An 18,752-nucleotide genomic window follows, 5' to 3' on the forward strand; every position below is an offset into this window, starting at 1 on the left:
ACACTTAGGTTTGGAACTCAAAAAAATAATTTGAGCTAGAATATAAAACTGGAAGGTGTCAGCATGGTATTTCATCATAAAACTGGATAAAATGACCTATGAAGAAAGCAGAATTCTGGAAAACTTAGCTAGGACTGAGCCCTGGAGAACTAAAATAGTTAAAGACTAGGTACTAGAGAATAGGCAGCAAAGGAGACCAATCAAGAGCAGCCAGAATAACTGTATGGAAGGAAGTGTGATAGAAGCTAAGGGAAGGAACATTTTTAAGAGCCAGTGATTCTCTGTATCAAATACTGATTTGAGAACTGAAATGTACATGACCTTGTTCTAAACATGAACCCATAAAATGGTGTATATATAAGTTATAATAAAATTAAGAAGCCAAAACTTGAGTGGGTTAAGGAGTAAATGTTAGAATAAGAACATAGAGGGCCCTGAATACTGAGGGTTTGGGATTCCACTTTATGAGTAGTAGGAAATTGCTAAGATTCTAGTCACTATCATGATTTGATCTATGCTTTACAAAACTCTAATAAGAGTAAAAACAGGTTGGATAAGGAAGCTAAGAAAATGGTTAGTTAGGAAGCTTCTTTAGGAGTCCAGGAAAATAAAAAACATAATAGAAATGAAAAACTTAGCCCTGGCTGGTGTAGCTCAGTGGATTGAGCACGGGCCTGTGAACCAGACAATCGTGGTTCGATTCCCAGTCAGGGCACATTCCTGGGTTGCAGGCCAGTTCCCAGCAGGGGATACACAAGAAGCAACCATACATTGATGTTTCTCTTCCTCTCTCCTTCCCTTCCCCTCTAAAGATAAATAAATAAAATATTTTTTAAAAAAAGAAATGTAGGCCCTGGCTGGTGTAGCTCAGTGGATTGAGCACGGGCCTGCGAACCAGAGGATCACGGTTCGATTCCCAGTCAGGGCACATGCCTGGGATGTAGTCCAGTTCCCTGCAGGCCAACTCCCAGCAGGGGACGCACAAAAGGCAACCATACATTGATGTTTCTCTCCCTCTCTCCTTCCCCTCTAAAGATAAATAAATAAATAAAGTCTTTAAAAAAAAAAAAAGAAATGTAAAACTTGAGTTTTTACCTTGCTGTCTGAAGAGGAGCTTGAGTATGATGATACTTTTTCTGGGCTCTTAGATTTTTCTGCTTTCCCAGGCTTCTCTGTATGCTCTTTACTGTCACTTGAAGACTTCTGGGATTTATCCAAAATGTTAATTCCCAAGATCTGAGCCACTTTGTCCAGTTCAGATTGCTTCTTTTCAGCCTCTTCTGCCTCTTGTCGAAGTTCTGCAATGTCCTTCATAATGTTATCCTGAAGCCGACTCACTTCCACCAGGAGTGGGTCTTTGTGGCCATCCTTCTCCCTTCGTTTCTTGCGCAGCATTTCTCCTAAGTAGTTAAATGTCAACAGGAAGAAACACAAGGATACTAAATTAAGACAAATTATTTTTCTGTCATGAGCAGTAACCTCTCAAGACTTTTGGTCACAAAACATTTTCTCATAAAACTTTTTAAAAGCGAGTGGAACTCTCCATCCACATGGGCTGGTTTAGGTGAAGTGTCCATGGAGGTAAAGGATGAGTGATTACATTATCTTTCATGTAGGGGTTATTAGCTAATGCAGGGCCTCCATGAATCCCCAAAATAGTATATACAAGTTTGTATGCATGTGTTCCCCCCCAAAATTATAGATGTAATTATGAATCCAGTGGCTGTCCTCTTCAGAAAAGCAAAGCATTATTCAGAGGGCAAAAATCAGTCACATATTTGATTTTATCTGATTTAAGGACACTTCTCCATTGCCTACATTTGAGTTTTAAGTTTTGCCTCAAGCTCCCCTACTGTTATCTCCTATCCAAATGGCAGGTTCTCAAGAATTAATACATGCAGGATTAAAAACTAAGATTCTGATCCCTAAAGAGTCTAAACCCAAACAGAAGAAATGATATGTTCTTCCAGTCTCTGTTTATCCATGCTATCACCAAGCTGTAGTATTTGGAAAACTTGTTATATTCTTCCCTTGAGATATGTGTTCATTCTTAAAGGAACAGATGAAGAGAAGGAATCAAAAGAGATATCATGGAACATCTTTTTGGGCCAAAAAGTCAGTCAGTCCTCAAAAACTGATGGGGACATATCAAAAGGATACCAGAGTCAACTTAAAGGGGTCCCACTGGACAAATCTAGGGTGTTTTAAGCATGAAAAGACATAATGGGTCATGGCTGGTGTGGCTCAGTAGATTGAGTGCTGGCCTGTGAACCAAACGGTCACCAGTTTGATTCCCAGTCAGGACACATGCCTGGGTTGCAGGCCTGGTCGGGTCCCCAGTGGGAGGCGCTCAAGAGGCAAACACGCATCGATGTTTCTCTCCCTCTCTTTCTCCTTCCCTTCCCCTCTCTCTAAAAATAAATAAATATTTTTTTAAAAAGAGAATAAATAATGGAAGCATTTATTATAATCTACTGAATGAAGAATCCATGAGTTCACACTGATATAAATGAATAAATAAATGGAGGCGCAGGGGTGGGTGGAAAGCTCTTCCTTACAATAGAAAGCCAATAAAGATAGAATGATGAAATGAGAAAATCACTATTTACCAATGATCATAATAACACTTCATTCAGGCAAGAACATCAATGAATGCTAAAACTAGTAGATGTAAGTTCGAGGAGCAAGTGAATATTTACATAGTTTCAAAGTACCTCCCCCATAAGATACTTACTAATTAAAAAGGGTAAAATAGTAACTTTACAATGGAGAAACCTGGCAGATAGCACCTTAACCAAATGATCAAAGTTGACATCACCAATAATGGGACAAATTAATACTTGATAACACAGCATCACTTCTGTGATGTTGCTGCCAAGAGTTCATAACCTGAATTGAATAAGGAAACATCAGACAAACCAAAATTAAAGAACATTCTACAAAATATGTGACTTTTAAAAAAATGTATTTATTGATTTTTAGAGAGAGAAGAAGGGAGAGAAACATCAATGCAAGAGAGAAACATTGACTGCCTGCCTCTCACACACGCCCCAACCGGGGATTGAACCAACAACCTTTTTGGTATATGGGATGATGTTCCAAACAACTGAGCCACCTGGCCAGGGCCACTTCTCTTCTAAAGTGTCAATGTCATGAAATATAAATATTCAGAAACTGTTACAGATTAAAGGAGACTAAAAGAACTGAATGCAATGCATAATCTTGCATTTTCTTTTGTGGTAAGACATTATTTGGACAACTAGTAAAACATAAATAGTATCAGTAGACTAGTACATTACTGTTAATTTTCTAATTTTGGTAAATGTACTATGGTTATGCAAGTTGATTTTTTTGTTGTTAGTAGACAGACACTGAAGTATTTAGGAGTAAAGGAGCATATTTATGACTGACTTTTAAAGGTGTCAGGAAAAATTACATGCATACGCAGATTGAGAGAGGAAACAAGAGATATAGCAAATGCAGTAAAATGCTAATAATCATGGAGAATATCTGAGAATTCTTTACACTATGATTGCAACTTTTCTATTAGTCTAATTATCTCAAAAAAATTTTAAAGTGTGACTTCAGGTCACTAGACCTGTCTGAGAGTCCCTAAAGCTCTTCATTTGGGTCACTTACTCAAGTTACTACAAAAAGGCAGTCATACAAAGGACTGTCTGATACCTTGTTGTTTATGAAGTCGCTCCAACTCAGTCCTGAGATAGTACATCTTCTTCTGGCGAGCTTCCCGGTCATTCTTTAGCTTTTCCCTCTCTTTAATAACCTGTAAAGTACAAAATGATTAAGAGTGTGCTTCAGCCTTCAACATCCTCCCTTTCCTACTGCACTCATTCATAGGCCCTCATGCCAGATAATCCCTGATTACAAGAATCTAAATGCACATACACTGAGGCTCTGACTTTATAAGTGAAGGTGATATTTCATTCTAATCCAAGTTCCAGAATAGAATTATCCTCTCTAGAGCTACATGCCCCCAAAAGTGTTATTTTGACATGGGAAGCACTGCACTATTAATTTTAATGCTACTGACAGCAGCTGTTAAGTGGTTCTAAGCCCAAAGGGAACCATCAAGAAGAAAATGAGTATGTGTTATGGGTGAAGCAGTGTTAGCTGCATTACATATTATCTTATTTAACCCTCATGACATTATCTTTGTTTTATAGTAAGAAACTTGAGGTTGTAGAAGATTAAGGAACATATTCAAGGTCATACAGTAAGAGTTTAAAATCCAGGTTTAAGTGACCTAAAACTCTTGATTTTTCAATTATATTACTAGCACCCAATGAAAAAACAAAAATGACTTGTTTTTAATGGGCAAGTGTGAAAAACCTGTGTTGTTATCAGCCCTGACTTAATGCTAGATTCTTAAAGGGAAAGAGCCCAGTCTCTAGTGTCTCTTCAGTCAGGTTTTGTCTTTTTGAACCTACCCTTCTTTTCCAAAAGATTTCAACAAAATGATAGACAGATTTCTTTTCGTCTTCTCAAAAATAAACTAAATTTCTCCTAAACTGGAAAAAAAATGAGACTGACTCTCTAATTTTTCCTTTTCTTTTTTTCTCCTTAGGTCTTATTTTATTAGCAAATCAAATTTATACCTGACATTTCTATGTTCCTGAACAAAGTGAGTTACTAGTTATAATAAGTTGGTTTAAAATTAACAATATGTATTTTTCCATTCAAAATTTTTCTATTTAGTATTGCATGTCACTGCATAATTTTTACCTGCTGCCCTAAAATATCTAAAATTACTGTATCTTTAACACAGCCTCTGCTCCCTTCCTATAGCCTTCACACAATAACAGTACAAAAACTACTTTAAAAAAGTCATTAAAATGTTATTCCTGGACTCTAAAATAAACCAATATAAGAAATAGCTAATAACTAGCTCTTAATTAATATTTAATTGCCAAGCAACAACTAGTTATTAGCTATTAGCCCTCATAATCACTACAGGAAAAGGATCCAAAACTTACTGGGATGAAATATTTTTTTGATTTTCCTTTATACAACCAATTTTGGTTCCTTAGTCCCTGATGAGGTCATATCGAAGACTTCAATGCTCCCAGCTCCTATCCATAGTGCTCTAAAGCAAATAATTTGAATAGAGAAATAAACTTAAATAAGAAAAAAGAAGTCTAGCAATCACAGTAGGTCCCACAGCCAGACTTTAGTCTTAATGCGAAAAGATGAGAAAAACAGAGGGGGACACATACATTACTTTGGGTGACGACAGCAGCCTCCAAAGAACTTAAAGTAAAGGGCCTTAAAACTTTTCAGCTCCCTCTAAAAGACAAATACAAATTTATGTTAAAAGACTCAAGGCACAGGATCCCCAAAGCTAATATTTACCTTCTGCTTCTGGGAAGCACGATTCTTCTCATCAGAGATCTTTTCCGGATTATATCTTATGAGTGATGGGATGGACACCTGGATAGGCACTTGGGCAGTAGGAATTGAGCTTAGCACTGACTCCTCCTGCTTGGGCTCAGCAGGAGTCACAGTGGGGATCACACGGAGATTGGGACGGGTACGAGTAGCTTGCTTGGTAACTGGCATTACCCTGTGTGGTTCAGGCAGAGGGTGCTTTGACGGTTGAGAGGTGGGGTACATGGGCCATCTTGAGGCTGCATATGCCATGTAGTGCCTATAGGCATCAAAAGAACCAGGAGGAATGGCAGATCCCTGGTAGTTTGAAGGTATCCGAGCTGCAGCAAACTGAGAGGCCCTTGGCACATGAAACTGAGATAAAGAAGCAGGGTGTGAAAGTCTAATTGGGGCAGATGGGGCTGATGGCAATAGGCATCTGACAGCAACAGATGACTGAAACCCAGGGCCAACCACCTCTGGTCCTGCAATATGACCCACTGGATGGTCAGATTTTAGGAATGGGGGGCTGTTTTTTGTGAGTAGGTAAGGATCCACAGGGGAGACTGGATGTGGATGGGACACCTCTGGGGAGTGAGTACTGCTATGGTGTGCCTCCCTGCTCTCCAATTTGTGAGGGTCTGAGGAACACAGATCAGCTGAGAAATGGCGGTCAACTGAGGAACAGCGGTCTGCTGAAAAGTGCCGGTCAACTGAGGAACGGCGGTCAGTCGAGGAACGTGATGGCTTCTTGCCATGAAGTCGTTCCTGGGTACGTGCAGCCAGTTTACTAATCTCTGTTACCCCAATATCCAGGCCTATGGTCTTGAGCAAGTCATGAATCTTGGCATATTCTGGATTGGTTTCTTCTCTTGATTCTAGCTTTACAGTTGGAGCAGAAGAAGACAGGGAGCTTGCCTTCTGCCGCAGAACTTCACTCTCAGAGCTCCTGAGGGGCTTTGGTGGAGATTCTGCCTTTAAATCCTCCTCTTCATCTCCATAGAGAAATTTCTCCTCATCTTCAATGTCAGGGAAGCTACGTCGTCTTTTTTCCTGTGTACTGGTAGAATCTGCCAACATGCTGAGAATGCGGGAAAAACCACTGCCATCCTGGGTAGCTCTCTCATGGGGCAGCAAGAAGTCTGTGTGCCGCTCAGGTCCCTCAGCCTTCATATCCAGTTTCTCCTTGTGGCACAGAAAACTTCCAAACTTCTCTCTGAGAGGACTGTTGTCTTTGGGCATCCCAGGGAGGGGACCCCATTGGTGGAGGTTGCCCTGAGGTTCCTTCAGGTTAGTGTCTACCATAGTCCCCTTGTTTTCAATCTCTGAAGCAAAAGCAGCAATAGCACCACTTAGTGGGAGAGATGGGTGTCCAGAGTAGAGAGGGGGATCCTGGCTGGAGCTGGTATTGCTGGAAAAACTCTCAAGCTGCAAAGACAAACACAACCAATTTGGCCTCTATGCAGAAACTCAGAAAACTAGCAATTGAGATAAATATTTAGATTCTTTGTTATTCTTGAATTAATAGGGGGAAGATAAGTATGGATAAAGGGAAGACATAGCATCCTTAGTCAGGCAGGTTCAAGATTTGGGCCCCCATCTTCCAGATGGTTCTGTTGTGTTTGCCAAGAGAAATAAAAAATAAGGCAGACAGGATTGAATCCTCACTTTTGCCCATTCGTTGTGGTCCTTTATCAAGGACTTTGAATTCAAAAGAACTTTAGAGATGTCCTAGCTTACTTTTGTTTTCTATAAATTCCCAAAGAAAAAAACATAAAAAAGTAGAGCTGCTTTGGCTGAAGTAGAGTTAGGAAACTCAAAAACTAATTGATCAGCCCGACTTTGTTTCCCTAAATGCCCATACGCACCTCTTCAGAAACCTTTAGATCTTAAGAGGACAGCTAAAAATCAGTACTCATGCCTGACCATCTTTTCAGGTGAGAAAAAAATACCAAGGCCAGAGAGAGATGGGACAGGGGCTAGGTAGAGGTGGGCAAAGCAGGGGCAAAATGGGGGACATCTGTAATAGTGTCAAACAATAAAGTTTAAAAATATACCCCTGGATGGTGTTACTCAATGGATTGAGTACTGGCCTGTGAACTGGAAGGTCAATTGGTTCAAATCCCAGTTAGGGCACATAACTGAATTACAGGCCAGGTCCTCAGGTGTGTGAGAGGCAACCAATTGATGTTTCTCTCCCTCCCTTCCCATCTCTCTAAAAATAAGTAAACCTTTGTCCTACCACCCATGTATTTTGTCTTCTCTGTAAAATGCTGAGGAAAGTTTAGATCATTTTCCTTTGCCCTTCAAGCTTCATTTCCAAGGAACTCAATCAAAGATTCCTACAGGGGTACTTAATTTAGAGAAGTAGTTACAACAGTCTCCAAAATGTCTGTTAGGAAGCCTAATATATGACAACAGAAGCCCTCTACTGATGCATTATGAGACCTAGTCTCCTTTGGAGAGTTCTGGAAAGTGCAGATCATAGTCTTAAGAATGTTGGTCTAACATATATTACAAAGATACCATTAGGGACAGAGCACTCAGATAGGTAACCAGGCTTTAAGATATTAAAGGACTTAGCAAGAGACCACAGCAGAAACATAGCAGAGACCTGAACAGAAGGCTCCATGTCCATCTCAATCCGCTTCTTCAGAATTGATTTCTTGGGCATCACAGATACTTCCTCAGGCTGATGTAAAGAATATCCTGGCTCCGATGCTGTTAGAACACCTGACAATCCAGGGATGGGACAGCTTGTGCCACCGTCAACTCCCACCAGCTCCTGACCCAAGCTCCTACTTCGTTCTTCTTCTTCCTCTCGCTTTCTTCTGGCAAGGTCTAGCTCTCTAAACTCAGGGTCTAGAAACCTAGGGCTTGGGCTCCGTCTACGCTGTCGATAGTTGCGGGTTCCTAATGTAAAACTTGGGTGACCACTTCCCATGGTGTGTATTTTCTCTGTGTCATCATAACGGGGCCGTTTGGCCTCCCGGCTCCTTTCCTCAGGTCGTATAGAGTAGGAGCTTTTGAGTTTGTCTCTACTCCGTTCTGTTCCATACAACATCTCATCATGACAACTGACATGAGGACTATAATCAGAACGATGCAGGAAAGTTTCTCTTGTTCGATAGTCCTCATCAAGCTGTCCCAAAAAGGGACTAAGAGGCTCTTCCTCCCGGGAAATATATCGTTCAAGACCTCGAGAGCACTGGGAGCTTCGTGTGAAGACAGAATCATCAGTCAAATCATCCCTGAGGAAAGAGACATGAGTTACTGAATAAATAAAATGAACTTGGAAAGAGCAAGACCAGACAAGACTGACATTTGACAAGGATGCTATAGAACACTTAGGACAAAAGACATTAATCATTAAGTCCAAGAACAAATATAAATATAAATTAAAAATATATATCATTTTCCCTCTTTCCCCAGGCAAGGTACAAGTAGCTTTAGCCTCTAACCAAGGGGAGATATTACTAATCTATATAGAAAGAGCTCTTAGGCTAACACTAGATTTTGGGGATGCAGAGTATCATGCTAGGATTTGGGAAAAGTGAAAATACCATTACCAGTTTACAAAGAAAGAGCTCTGGATTACACAACTCCACACCAGATAAATTCTAGCTCTTTGCTACTAAAAGTGTTTTCTGAATCAGCAGCATGAGTACTGCCTGGGAACTTTTTAGAAATACAAATTCTCATGCTCCATTGAGGCCTACTAAATTGGAATCTACATTTTAACAAGATCTCCAGGTGATCTGTATGCACCATAAAATTTGAAAAATACCAGTCTGGATCACAGATTTTCAAGTTGTGCTCCACAGAGATTCTGAACAGTACTCAGGAGTTACTTGAAGGAAGGACATACTAGGAAAAGTAGAGTCTACATGGCTCTGGGCCTTACCTTCTAGCTCATTGAACCATACTAGCCTCAACTTCACCTGTTTACATAGTAAAGTTCTATATAATAAATATCTCGTGTGGAAAAGAAGTATTTCACTGTGAGGAAAAAAACTGGCATGATTTTCTCGTAAGTTTCAGAAGGTTCTCCAACGCTTTGTTTTGCTGGCTCACATATTATAAAAACAATAAAACTTCTTCACAGCCTGTTTTGTTACTCCCTTTTCCTGCCTTGCCTCTGCTAATATGTGATATCCACATGTACTCTGCTAATATTGGGCCCAGGAAAGAGTTTGTAATGGTTTGGTTCACTATATATTTTTACTTTGTAGAAATAAAAAGGTCTTGGACCTTTGAGACACGAAGGTAAGAATACAGGATGGGACATCTGTCTTTTCAACTCAGAGCTCTATACCGCACACAATAGTCTTAAACTTTTTGAGCATTATGGTCACAGAGCTTCTACTGCCCAAGTAAGTTTCTGATTTAAATCACAGACGCAAATAAAGATCCTCTGGCACTTTAAGCATAGAACTTCTAAGTAACCTGAATGAAAAATTTACATGTCATTCACATTCCAGAGTGACTTACTATCCAAAGGATGGTAGTTATCGGTGTCTTCTACAGTTTCTGGTAGCTACTTTTGTTTTTTGTGAGTTTCTAGAAACGACTTTTCTTTTTTTCTTCTTTTCTATAATAGCTGCTTTCCTATCTCTAGGATTCAGTTAGCAGAATATTGAAGAATTGCCTTTTCTTATTCACCAGCCCAGTCTTTGTTCAGTTTTAGACCTGGTTAACAGCTATAAATAACTTTATGAAAGACTATCAAGGATAAACTTCCTCACCTTCCTCTAAAAGGATTTCTGTTGGAATCCAGATTCCTTATTACTTACCTCCTCCCCAGGAATGTGAGGAATTTTAGGTTCTCAATGTAGAATATTTAAAAAATGGGAATAAACCAAGGACAATCTCTGTAATCAAATGTAACTAGAGTAAGATATTTTACTTTGTAGGTTTGTCAGCCATGAACACAACTATTTCCAGAGAGTAATTTTCACGAGGTAAGTCACTTCATTGCTAGAACACCACCTACCATACTCACTAATACCAAAGGGGAAAAAACACAAGTAGCAGGTTCATCTATGCTCCCGCATTCAGCTCCCCACTAGAAATACTAAATGTCACCACCAAATGGCATACTAACCCAAGATCTAATCCAGCACTAAATACCAAGAAGCTAGAAATAATGAGATAACTCTCAGAAAGTTTCAGTTCAGATTTGTAATCTCCAGCAAAAGAAGGCCAAAAAGCAAAAACAAAAACAGGAAAGAAGGCATATAAACAGTTAAAATAATGAATTATCATGTAAATACAGGCAAAAATGGGGTTGCTTATTAGAAGTTCGTATCTTCCTTCCCATGTCTCCCAAAGGGTAAGTGACAAAACTGGCTGCAGTAAAAGTAAGCCCTAAGAAGGGCCACCTGATCCTGCTGCTCAGAATAGTCCAGTGACAGACTGTCCCTAAAAACTTTGGTTAAGGCCAACTCTTTCCTAAAATAAGGACTATCTATATTAAAAAAACTGATCACTGGGTGTGGGTGATGGGTACATGAGGCTCAGTGTACTATACTCTCTCTTTTTTTTGTATTTACAAACTTCATTCAATAAGTTAAAAATCATATAACATGTCCACAAATTTGTACACCAATGTTCACAGCACCATTATTCATAATAGCCAAAAAGTGGAAACAACCCAAATGTTATCCCCATTCATACATCACTAATGAATGGATAAACGAAATACCTACAATGAAATATTATTGGCAATAAAAAGGAATGAAGTACAGTTATATGCTGCAACTTTACTAAATCTTGAAAAACCAAGAGAAACAAGCCAGTCATAAAGGTCCATGCATTATATGATTCTATTTATATGAAATACCCAGAATGGGAAAATCCATAAAGATAGGAAGTAGATTAGTCACAGGCTAGGCAAGCAGTGTGGAAAACTAATAGCTAAGGATGCAGGTAATAAATATGTTCTAAAATTAATCAGTGGTATGAATGCAGAACTCTTTGAATATACTAAAACTGTGAATGTACTAAAAGTCACTGAACTAAATACTTTAAACTAATGAACTGTATGTTACATGATTTATGTCTCAATAAAGCTGTTTTAAAAAAAGATCCTCGAGCCCAAACTTTCCATTCTTTTCCTATGCTAATTCCCCAAAATGCCTGCAGACAGCTGTTTGCTTCTGACTTTTCCCTCAGGCAAATCAGAGAGGGGAAAGGAGTTCCCACTATTTCTAAGTGTGTCAAGGCAAGGAGTTAGGGTATAATAATTTCTAACTTCATGAATGGAACTTATAATGTGCAGAGTACTTTGATAACCAAAGGAAATCAAACTCACATCCACAAGTCTTTAGAAACTGTCTCCATACAACTTGATCATGTTCCCTTCTCATTTTTAAAAAAATGTATTTTATTGATTATGCCATTACAGTTGTTCTACTCCCCCCTTCATTCCCCTCCACCCTGTACACCTCCTCCCCCACCAGTCCCCCCACTTTAGTTTATGACCATGTGTCTCAAGTTCTTTAGATTCTGTATTTCCCATACTATTCTTGCCCTCCCTCCTATTTTCTACCTACCGTCTTTGCTACTTATTTTCTGTATCTTCTCCTCCCACTCCCCTGTTGCTAACCCTCCATGTGATCTCCATTTCTATGGTTCCACTCCTAATCTAGCTGTCCTCTTAGTTTGCTTTTGTTTTAGGTGTGGTTGTTAACAACTGTGAGTTTGCTGTCCTTTCACTGTTAATATTTTTCATCTTCTTTTTCTTAGATAAGTCCCTTTAACATTTCACATAATAAGGGCTTGGTGATGATGAACTCCTTGAATTTGATCTTATCTGAGAAGCTCTTTATCTGTCCTTCCATTCTAAATGAAAGCTTTGCTGGATAGAGAAATCTTGGATATAGGTCCTTGCCTTTCATGACCTGGAATACTTCTTTCCAGATACTAAAGTCTCTTTTGAGAAATCAGCTGACAGTCTGATGGGAACTCCTTTGTAGGTGACTGTCCCCTTATCTCTTGCTGCTTCTAGGATTCTCTCCTTCATTTTTATCTTGGCTAATGCAATTATGATGTGCCTTGGTGTGTTCCTCCTTGGGTCCAATTTCTTTGGGACTCTCTGAGCTTCCTGGATCTCCTGGAAGTCTATTTCCTTTGCCAGATGGGGGAAGTTCTCCTTTATTATTTGTTCAAATAAGTTTTCCACTCGTGGCTGTTTCTTTCCCCCTTCTGGTACCCCTATAATCCGGATGTTGGAACGTTTAAAGATGTCCTGGAGGTTCCTAAGCCTCTCCTCATTTTTTTGAATTCTTGTTTCTTCATTCTTTTCTGCTTGGTTGTTTCTTTCTTCCTTCTGGTCCACTCCCTTGATTTGAGCCCCAGTTTCCTTTCTATCGCTGTTGGTTTCCTGTGCATTTCCCTTCATTTCAATTAGTTTAGCCTTCATTTGTTCCTCTAATTTGTGACTAAAATCAACCGTTCTGTGAGCATCCTGATGACCAGTGTTTTGAACTGTGCATCTGATAGATTGGCTGTTTCTTGGTCACTTAAGAGTTATCGGCTCTAGGGCTTTGAGTTCTTCTTGAGCCATATTTTGGCCTGTTCGCACCTGTTATGTATGAGGGGTGGAGCCCTAGGTGTTCACCAGGGCAGGGCAACTCAGTCACTGGGTTGTGATGCTGTATGTGGGGGCGGGGTCAGAGAGGGGCAATGGTGGTCCCCTCTGCTGCTTCCCACCGCTTCCCATCACTGCTCACTCCTCTGCTGGTTTATCTGCGCACGAATGTGTGACCTTGGTCAGCCTGCCACCTTGAGCCCTCACTGGGTTCGCCTGTTGCTACCCCACACCTGGGATCCACTGACCGCTGCCTATGCGCCTGGGTTGGAGGATCTTTCCTGCTGGACCCTGCTCCACTGCTGGCTCTGCCCCTCTTACCGGTCTGGCTGAATGGTTTGTTGTTGTGGGACTTCCGTATAGTTCAATTTTCTGTGTTTTGGCTGCATTTTTGTTTACTAAAACTTTGTTGTCTTTAAACTGGGTTGTGGGAGAAGGCACAGTGTTCCACTTATGCCTCCATTATGGTGGAAGTCCTCCCTTTTCATAATGTTACTGTCCTATATACAGAGTTGCCAAGGTGAGTATACTGACAATCCTGGCAATGTGGCTACAATCCAAACCTGATATAAAACTTAACAGATTTAGTAAAAGAGAAAGAATTTGGAGACCTCAGGGAAAAAAATAAACAAAAACTTATAAATAAAGGGTGGACACGGACTGTTTCATTAGCTGAAAACTGGATTCACTTTCAGGAGACATCCTGAGAATGCCAACTGTCCTACAAGCCTTAGTGGAGAGTAATTATCCACACAAACTATATTGAGCAAGAGTGCAGGGGGCAGAAAGTCAAAACAGTGGCCTGATACATCCTTTCAGAACCTTTATCTCACTTTCTCTAAAATTGACTCATCTCTCTGAACTACATGATTCTAGAAAGATTACTGTCCCAAACTCCCTAGGAGGAAAATTTTCATTTTTACAATTTAAAAACCAACAATTGGCTATCTGAAGTACACGTGCATAATGAAGCTCATAGAAAGGGAGGTGACACCCTAGGCCTACCAAGAAGAAATGTTAAAGTTACCTCAAAACCTCAGGAAGGAAGGAACACAATCACCTCATGCACCACCCACTCATACTGCCTACTCAATCATCTCCTAAAATAGAAGCAGCCAGAGGGGCAAGAGCTGTTTCCTCAATTAAGTGATATAGTCACATACCCTGCAGCCCTATCTTCAGAAGCTTCAGTGTTATATGACACTGGACTGGACTGCCTTGTTTCAGTGCATCAAATAGCCACTGGAGCTTTGAAATAAATATTACCAAAGGGCAGCACTGGTCCTCAGACTTCCTGCCAGCTGTCCTCCACCTGCCTGCCTCTGTATGCCACTGTATGACATCTTAGTTTGAAAGAACATTACATTGACTTATTGCTACTGCTAATCATTTCTGAAAACTCCCAATGTGCTGGGCAGACATCATCACAGCCATGGTTCTGGGCTCTCAGAAACAGAGTGCTTTCCCTGTACTCCTTACTCTTTTACTTTTGTGAGGTAAAAAACCTCATATGATTATTCACTTCCCATTTATAGTTAAGTTTCTAGTACCTGACATCTATATTTAACACTCTGTGGAGTGCATTTGCCCTTCCTCAGCACTTAATAGTTGTAAAGTAGTAATATTTTTAAAGACCTTTCTATTGATGCTTATGTATTTAATATTGGTATCTATATGACACATGAATTTATCTAAACCCTTTCTGAATCTATAGTTCAGTCTGGGCAAGCAGAAAAATACACTATTAAAGATTCCTATTTTGTCCAGAACTGAACTTTGCAGAAAGAACCCCTAATAACAGTATTTTAGAATCCATATCATCTCAACTGTTTTAGTTTGGGAAACTGTTTATATCCCCTCAGCCTTCCTCTTTCCAGTTGGACCAAGATGACCCTTACAGTATTTTCTCCTATAATTCTTTCAGCAACAAAGTCTACTTCAATATACTCTCCCCACTTAGAAAGCCTTTTCCAGTGTTATATTTTGTATTGGACATCAGGGATAACTTCACTGCTGGCACCACTCTTTCAAATGCACCATTCAGAAAACCTCAACATTTCTACCTTTAACCATTATAATAGCCCTGTCTCAGATGAAGCCCACCTGTCCACGTCCTCCAGATTATCCACTGGTGAACCCAGTCGATCACTAAGTCGCCGCCGTTCTGGAATGCCGAGACAGAAGTGGTCATTGCCAACAGTGATCCTCAAACTCTGTTCCAAAGAGTCAGATCGCAGACCAGGAGAACGTCTCTACAAAAGCAAAATATAATGTAGTAGTCAATAGGTCAAAACATCACTAAACCCAAAAATGTTCTCCTCTCTAGTCACAAAGTTATAGTTCTCACCTTCAACAAGGTGAGAAATGGCTATGGTAACACACTACTCCAAAAATATAGCACTTAAAAAAATTATCATTTGCTTAGATGAAAGCCCATACTTTCAACCCTCCCAATCAGTGATTTCTCTTTCTTTCATTTTACTAGTACTAGGCATGGGAATAGAGAATTAGGTCTGCTCTCAGAACCTACACATTTCTAGAGAAGGAGGCAAATCAAACAGTTAAAATGAGCCCTGGCTGGTGTGGCTCATGGGACTGAGTGCAGGACTGTGAACAAAGGGGTCACGGATTTGATTCCCAGTCAGGGCACATGCCTGAGTTGTGGACCAGGTCCCCAGCATGGGGCGTGCAAGAGGCAACCACACATTGATGTTTCTCTCCCTCTCTTTGTCCTTCCCTTCCCCTCTCTATAAAAATAAATAAATAAAATCTTTAAAAAAAAACAGTTAAAATGAAAACTGCTTCTGATAAGCTAAGTGCCATAAAGTCATTAAAACAAAACAACACAAAAGAGACTGGAGAAAAAGGAGCTACATCTGACAGGATGGTTAGAGAAGGATTTTCTGAGGTGATACCATTTAACCTGAGACCTTAATGATGTCAGTTCTGTAAAGAACAGATGGAAGGATGTTTCAGGGAAAAAAAAGAACAAGCTCTGTAATGAGCTTAGCAGGTTTTGGGTAACAACAGAGAGCTGACCATAAGAGTGCATAAGAGTGACAGAAGATAGGTGGAATACTGTTAGGAAATTTAGATTTTATCTTAAGAATAAAATAAGACGCCACAGAGAGGTTCCAAGCAAAAGAGTGATATGGTCTGGCTACATTCTTCCTCCAGATGCTCACATTGCCCATGCCTTCATCTTCTTTGGGTCTTTATTAAAAAGTCACTTTTCCAGAGGCCTTCCCTGGCTACCCTATCAAAAATTATAACTGCCTTCTCTATTTCCTTAGGCATTTAACATGCCAAACATTTTACTTCTCTATTTTATTTATTACCCAATTCCTCTGCTAAAATATGAACTCTATGAAGGCAGAGTTTTTAACTGGGGGCTCACTCATGCCCCCAGGACCCAGAACAGCACCTAACATATGGTTGATATTTAATAAATACTTCTCAAATGTATAAAATAAAGCTTTAAAAAGCATGTTGATTGTTGGGTACAGAATAAACTGGAAGGCAACGAGTGGGGTGTAAAGGAGTCTAATATAATAATCCAGGGAAGACATAATAGAGTGATGGTAGGAGGAGGACAGTTTGGGGGATATATTTTGGAGGTACAGCTGACAGGTTAGACGCAGGAAATTAATCTGACAGAGTAGGCTTGGGAGGAGGGAGATCATCACTGTTTTGGGCTGAGCAATGGGTGATGTCACCAGAAACAGAAAAAACTGGAGCAAACAGGTTGTGTGTGCACTGGAGAAGAAAAGGGAGGTTTGGAAACAAGTGTTCTGTTTCTCTTGCTTACTCTCTAACTAACACTCAGACTGCAGCTACTCATCTATGAAAATCTTAGTTTAGTGACAAGTCAATTCACCTATGACCAGAGTGTCCAGAGTATACTGTTAAAGAGCCCCTTAAGACGATAGAAACTTTGTCATTGGGTTTGAAAAGGCTGGTGAACTGCAAATAAAATCAAAACCCAAACACTGGACCCTACCCAGAGAGTGCTGCTTATGGTGACAGGTCAATATTATGTCCAAACTAAACTTTTAACCTCATGCACTGTTCCTTTAGAAGGGAAACATAGTGATTAAAACAACATCAACAAAACCAACCAACCAACCCAAAACAGGGAACTAGGCAGATATGACTTGAATCACAGCATCACCACTTAACTGGGTGGCCTTGATTAAATCACTTCAACGACTCTGGGTCCCTCAATTGTTCTTTAATAGGGAATAATTTTAAGTGCGCACCTCAAAGGTCAGTGAATGTTCAAAGAGAATGTGTACAATGAACGGCTAAGCCTAATTCCTGCCACATAACGCAGTAAGCGACAGCAGGTATTAAAATGACTGTGGGAATACACACCTCATTTCGGAGAAGCAGCTCCAATTTAGACAGGCAACAGTTTACACTGTCCGTGTCTCCCCTGGCACAGTTAAAACAACTCTAGGGGATACAAAACCACGGAACTCTAGGGCATCAACTACTGAAAAAGTACCAGACACACGGCTGGGAGACATTCCCCTGGCCCTGGCCAACTTTTCCACACCTCACCCGGAGCGCGACACCCAGCCCATTCCCAGGAAATGGAGCACTGCCTCAGGACCAGGCGCCCGAGCGGGTCCCGAGTCCTTATTGTGCAACTGAAGCTCCCGGGGCTGACAGGCAATCTCCAGGTTCGGGTGTGCCGAGGGGGGTGAAGGATCGATTTTGGGACCCTGGCCTGCAGGCCTGGGCGCTTGAGGGCGTTTCTGGAAGCGAAAACCTCGGGTAAAGGTCCCGGCCAAGAGGTGGGATTACCCGGCTGCCACTGTCGCCTGGATGGTCTCCGCGGCCGTCCCGGGCGAAGTCGGAGCGCGACTCCCCACGGCTGCTGCCTCGGAAACCTGCCGGGCCCGGCGGGAAGAGTCGTCGGCTCCGCGGTGGCGACGGGGAACCGCGACGGGCCCTCGGCGGGGACGGGGAGACGCGACGACCCCGCGGAGGGGACGGCGAGGCCCGGCGGCCACGGGGTGGAGACGGGGAGCCACGGCGACCCCGTGGCGGGGAAGGCGAAGCCCTGCGGCCGCGGTGCCCTGAAGGCGAGCGGGGCCGGCGAGTGGGGGGCCGCGACGAGGAAGAGCCGGAGGGCGGTGACGTGCGGCGAGCGGGGCCTGAGGAAGAGCCGGAGCCGCGGCTGGAGCGCGGGCAGTTCCCGCCGCTCTCTTTAGGCCGATGTGAAGAGGTGGAGGAGCGCGAGCCGCTGCGGTACATGGCTCCAGCAGCAGGGTCCGCGGTGGCAAGTCTGACCCGCGGACGCCCTGGAAGCGCGGCTCCAGCGGACTGCCGCAGCTGCAGCCTCGGCCACCACGGCCGCCTCGCGCCGCCCCCACAGCCGGGGCAGCCCCCTTCCTTCTCTCTGCCCCGCGCCGCCTGATGGTGCGGGGCGGCTGGGGCGGACGGCGGGGCAGCGGAGCGCGCGCCCGCGGCTAGCGGTTGGAGGGCGCGAGCATGCGTCCGACACACCCCCCGCCCTCCGGGGCTCCCAGCTTCTCCAGTCAGGGAGCGGCCAAATGAGCCAGAACTGGGGAGGAGCGAAGAAGCCGGAGGGAGGAAGGCGATGGGAGGGGAAGTGAAGCGCGCGCCCTGGATGGCACACGCTCCGCCTCCAAACCCGCAAGATGGCGGCCGCTGAACCGCCCTTTACCCCTCCCCACAGACCACGTGACACCGAGGGCTTCTGTTTGGGGCGAACTGGGAGGAAGAGAGAGAGAGCGGGTGCGAGCCC

General features: G+C 42.2%; 1 protein-coding gene across 1 annotated transcript in view; it reads right to left on the reverse strand.

The window, feature by feature from the left end:
- Positions 1–18,549, reverse strand: part of ZNF318 (zinc finger protein 318) — a 29,414-nt gene extending 10,865 nt beyond the window's left edge. Inside the window, exons 1-6 of the mRNA XM_037053455.1 lie at positions 17,786–18,549; positions 15,080–15,228; positions 8,000–8,636; positions 5,371–6,813; positions 3,685–3,784; positions 1,096–1,400 (exon numbers count right to left, since the gene is read on the reverse strand). Of these exons, the coding sequence (XP_036909350.1) occupies positions 1,096–1,400; positions 3,685–3,784; positions 5,371–6,813; positions 8,000–8,636; positions 15,080–15,228; positions 17,786–18,238 (3,087 nt within the window). The 5' untranslated portion in view covers positions 18,239–18,549. The remainder of the gene's footprint in view (positions 1–1,095; positions 1,401–3,684; positions 3,785–5,370; positions 6,814–7,999; positions 8,637–15,079; positions 15,229–17,785) is intronic.
- Positions 18,550–18,752: the final 203 nt, after the last annotated feature.

This window comes from Sturnira hondurensis, unplaced genomic scaffold, assembly GCF_014824575.4.
Source record: "Sturnira hondurensis isolate 20B ecotype Veracruz unplaced genomic scaffold, ASM1482457v3 Scaffold0000880, whole genome shotgun sequence".
Lineage (NCBI taxonomy): Eukaryota > Metazoa > Chordata > Mammalia > Chiroptera > Phyllostomidae > Sturnira > Sturnira hondurensis.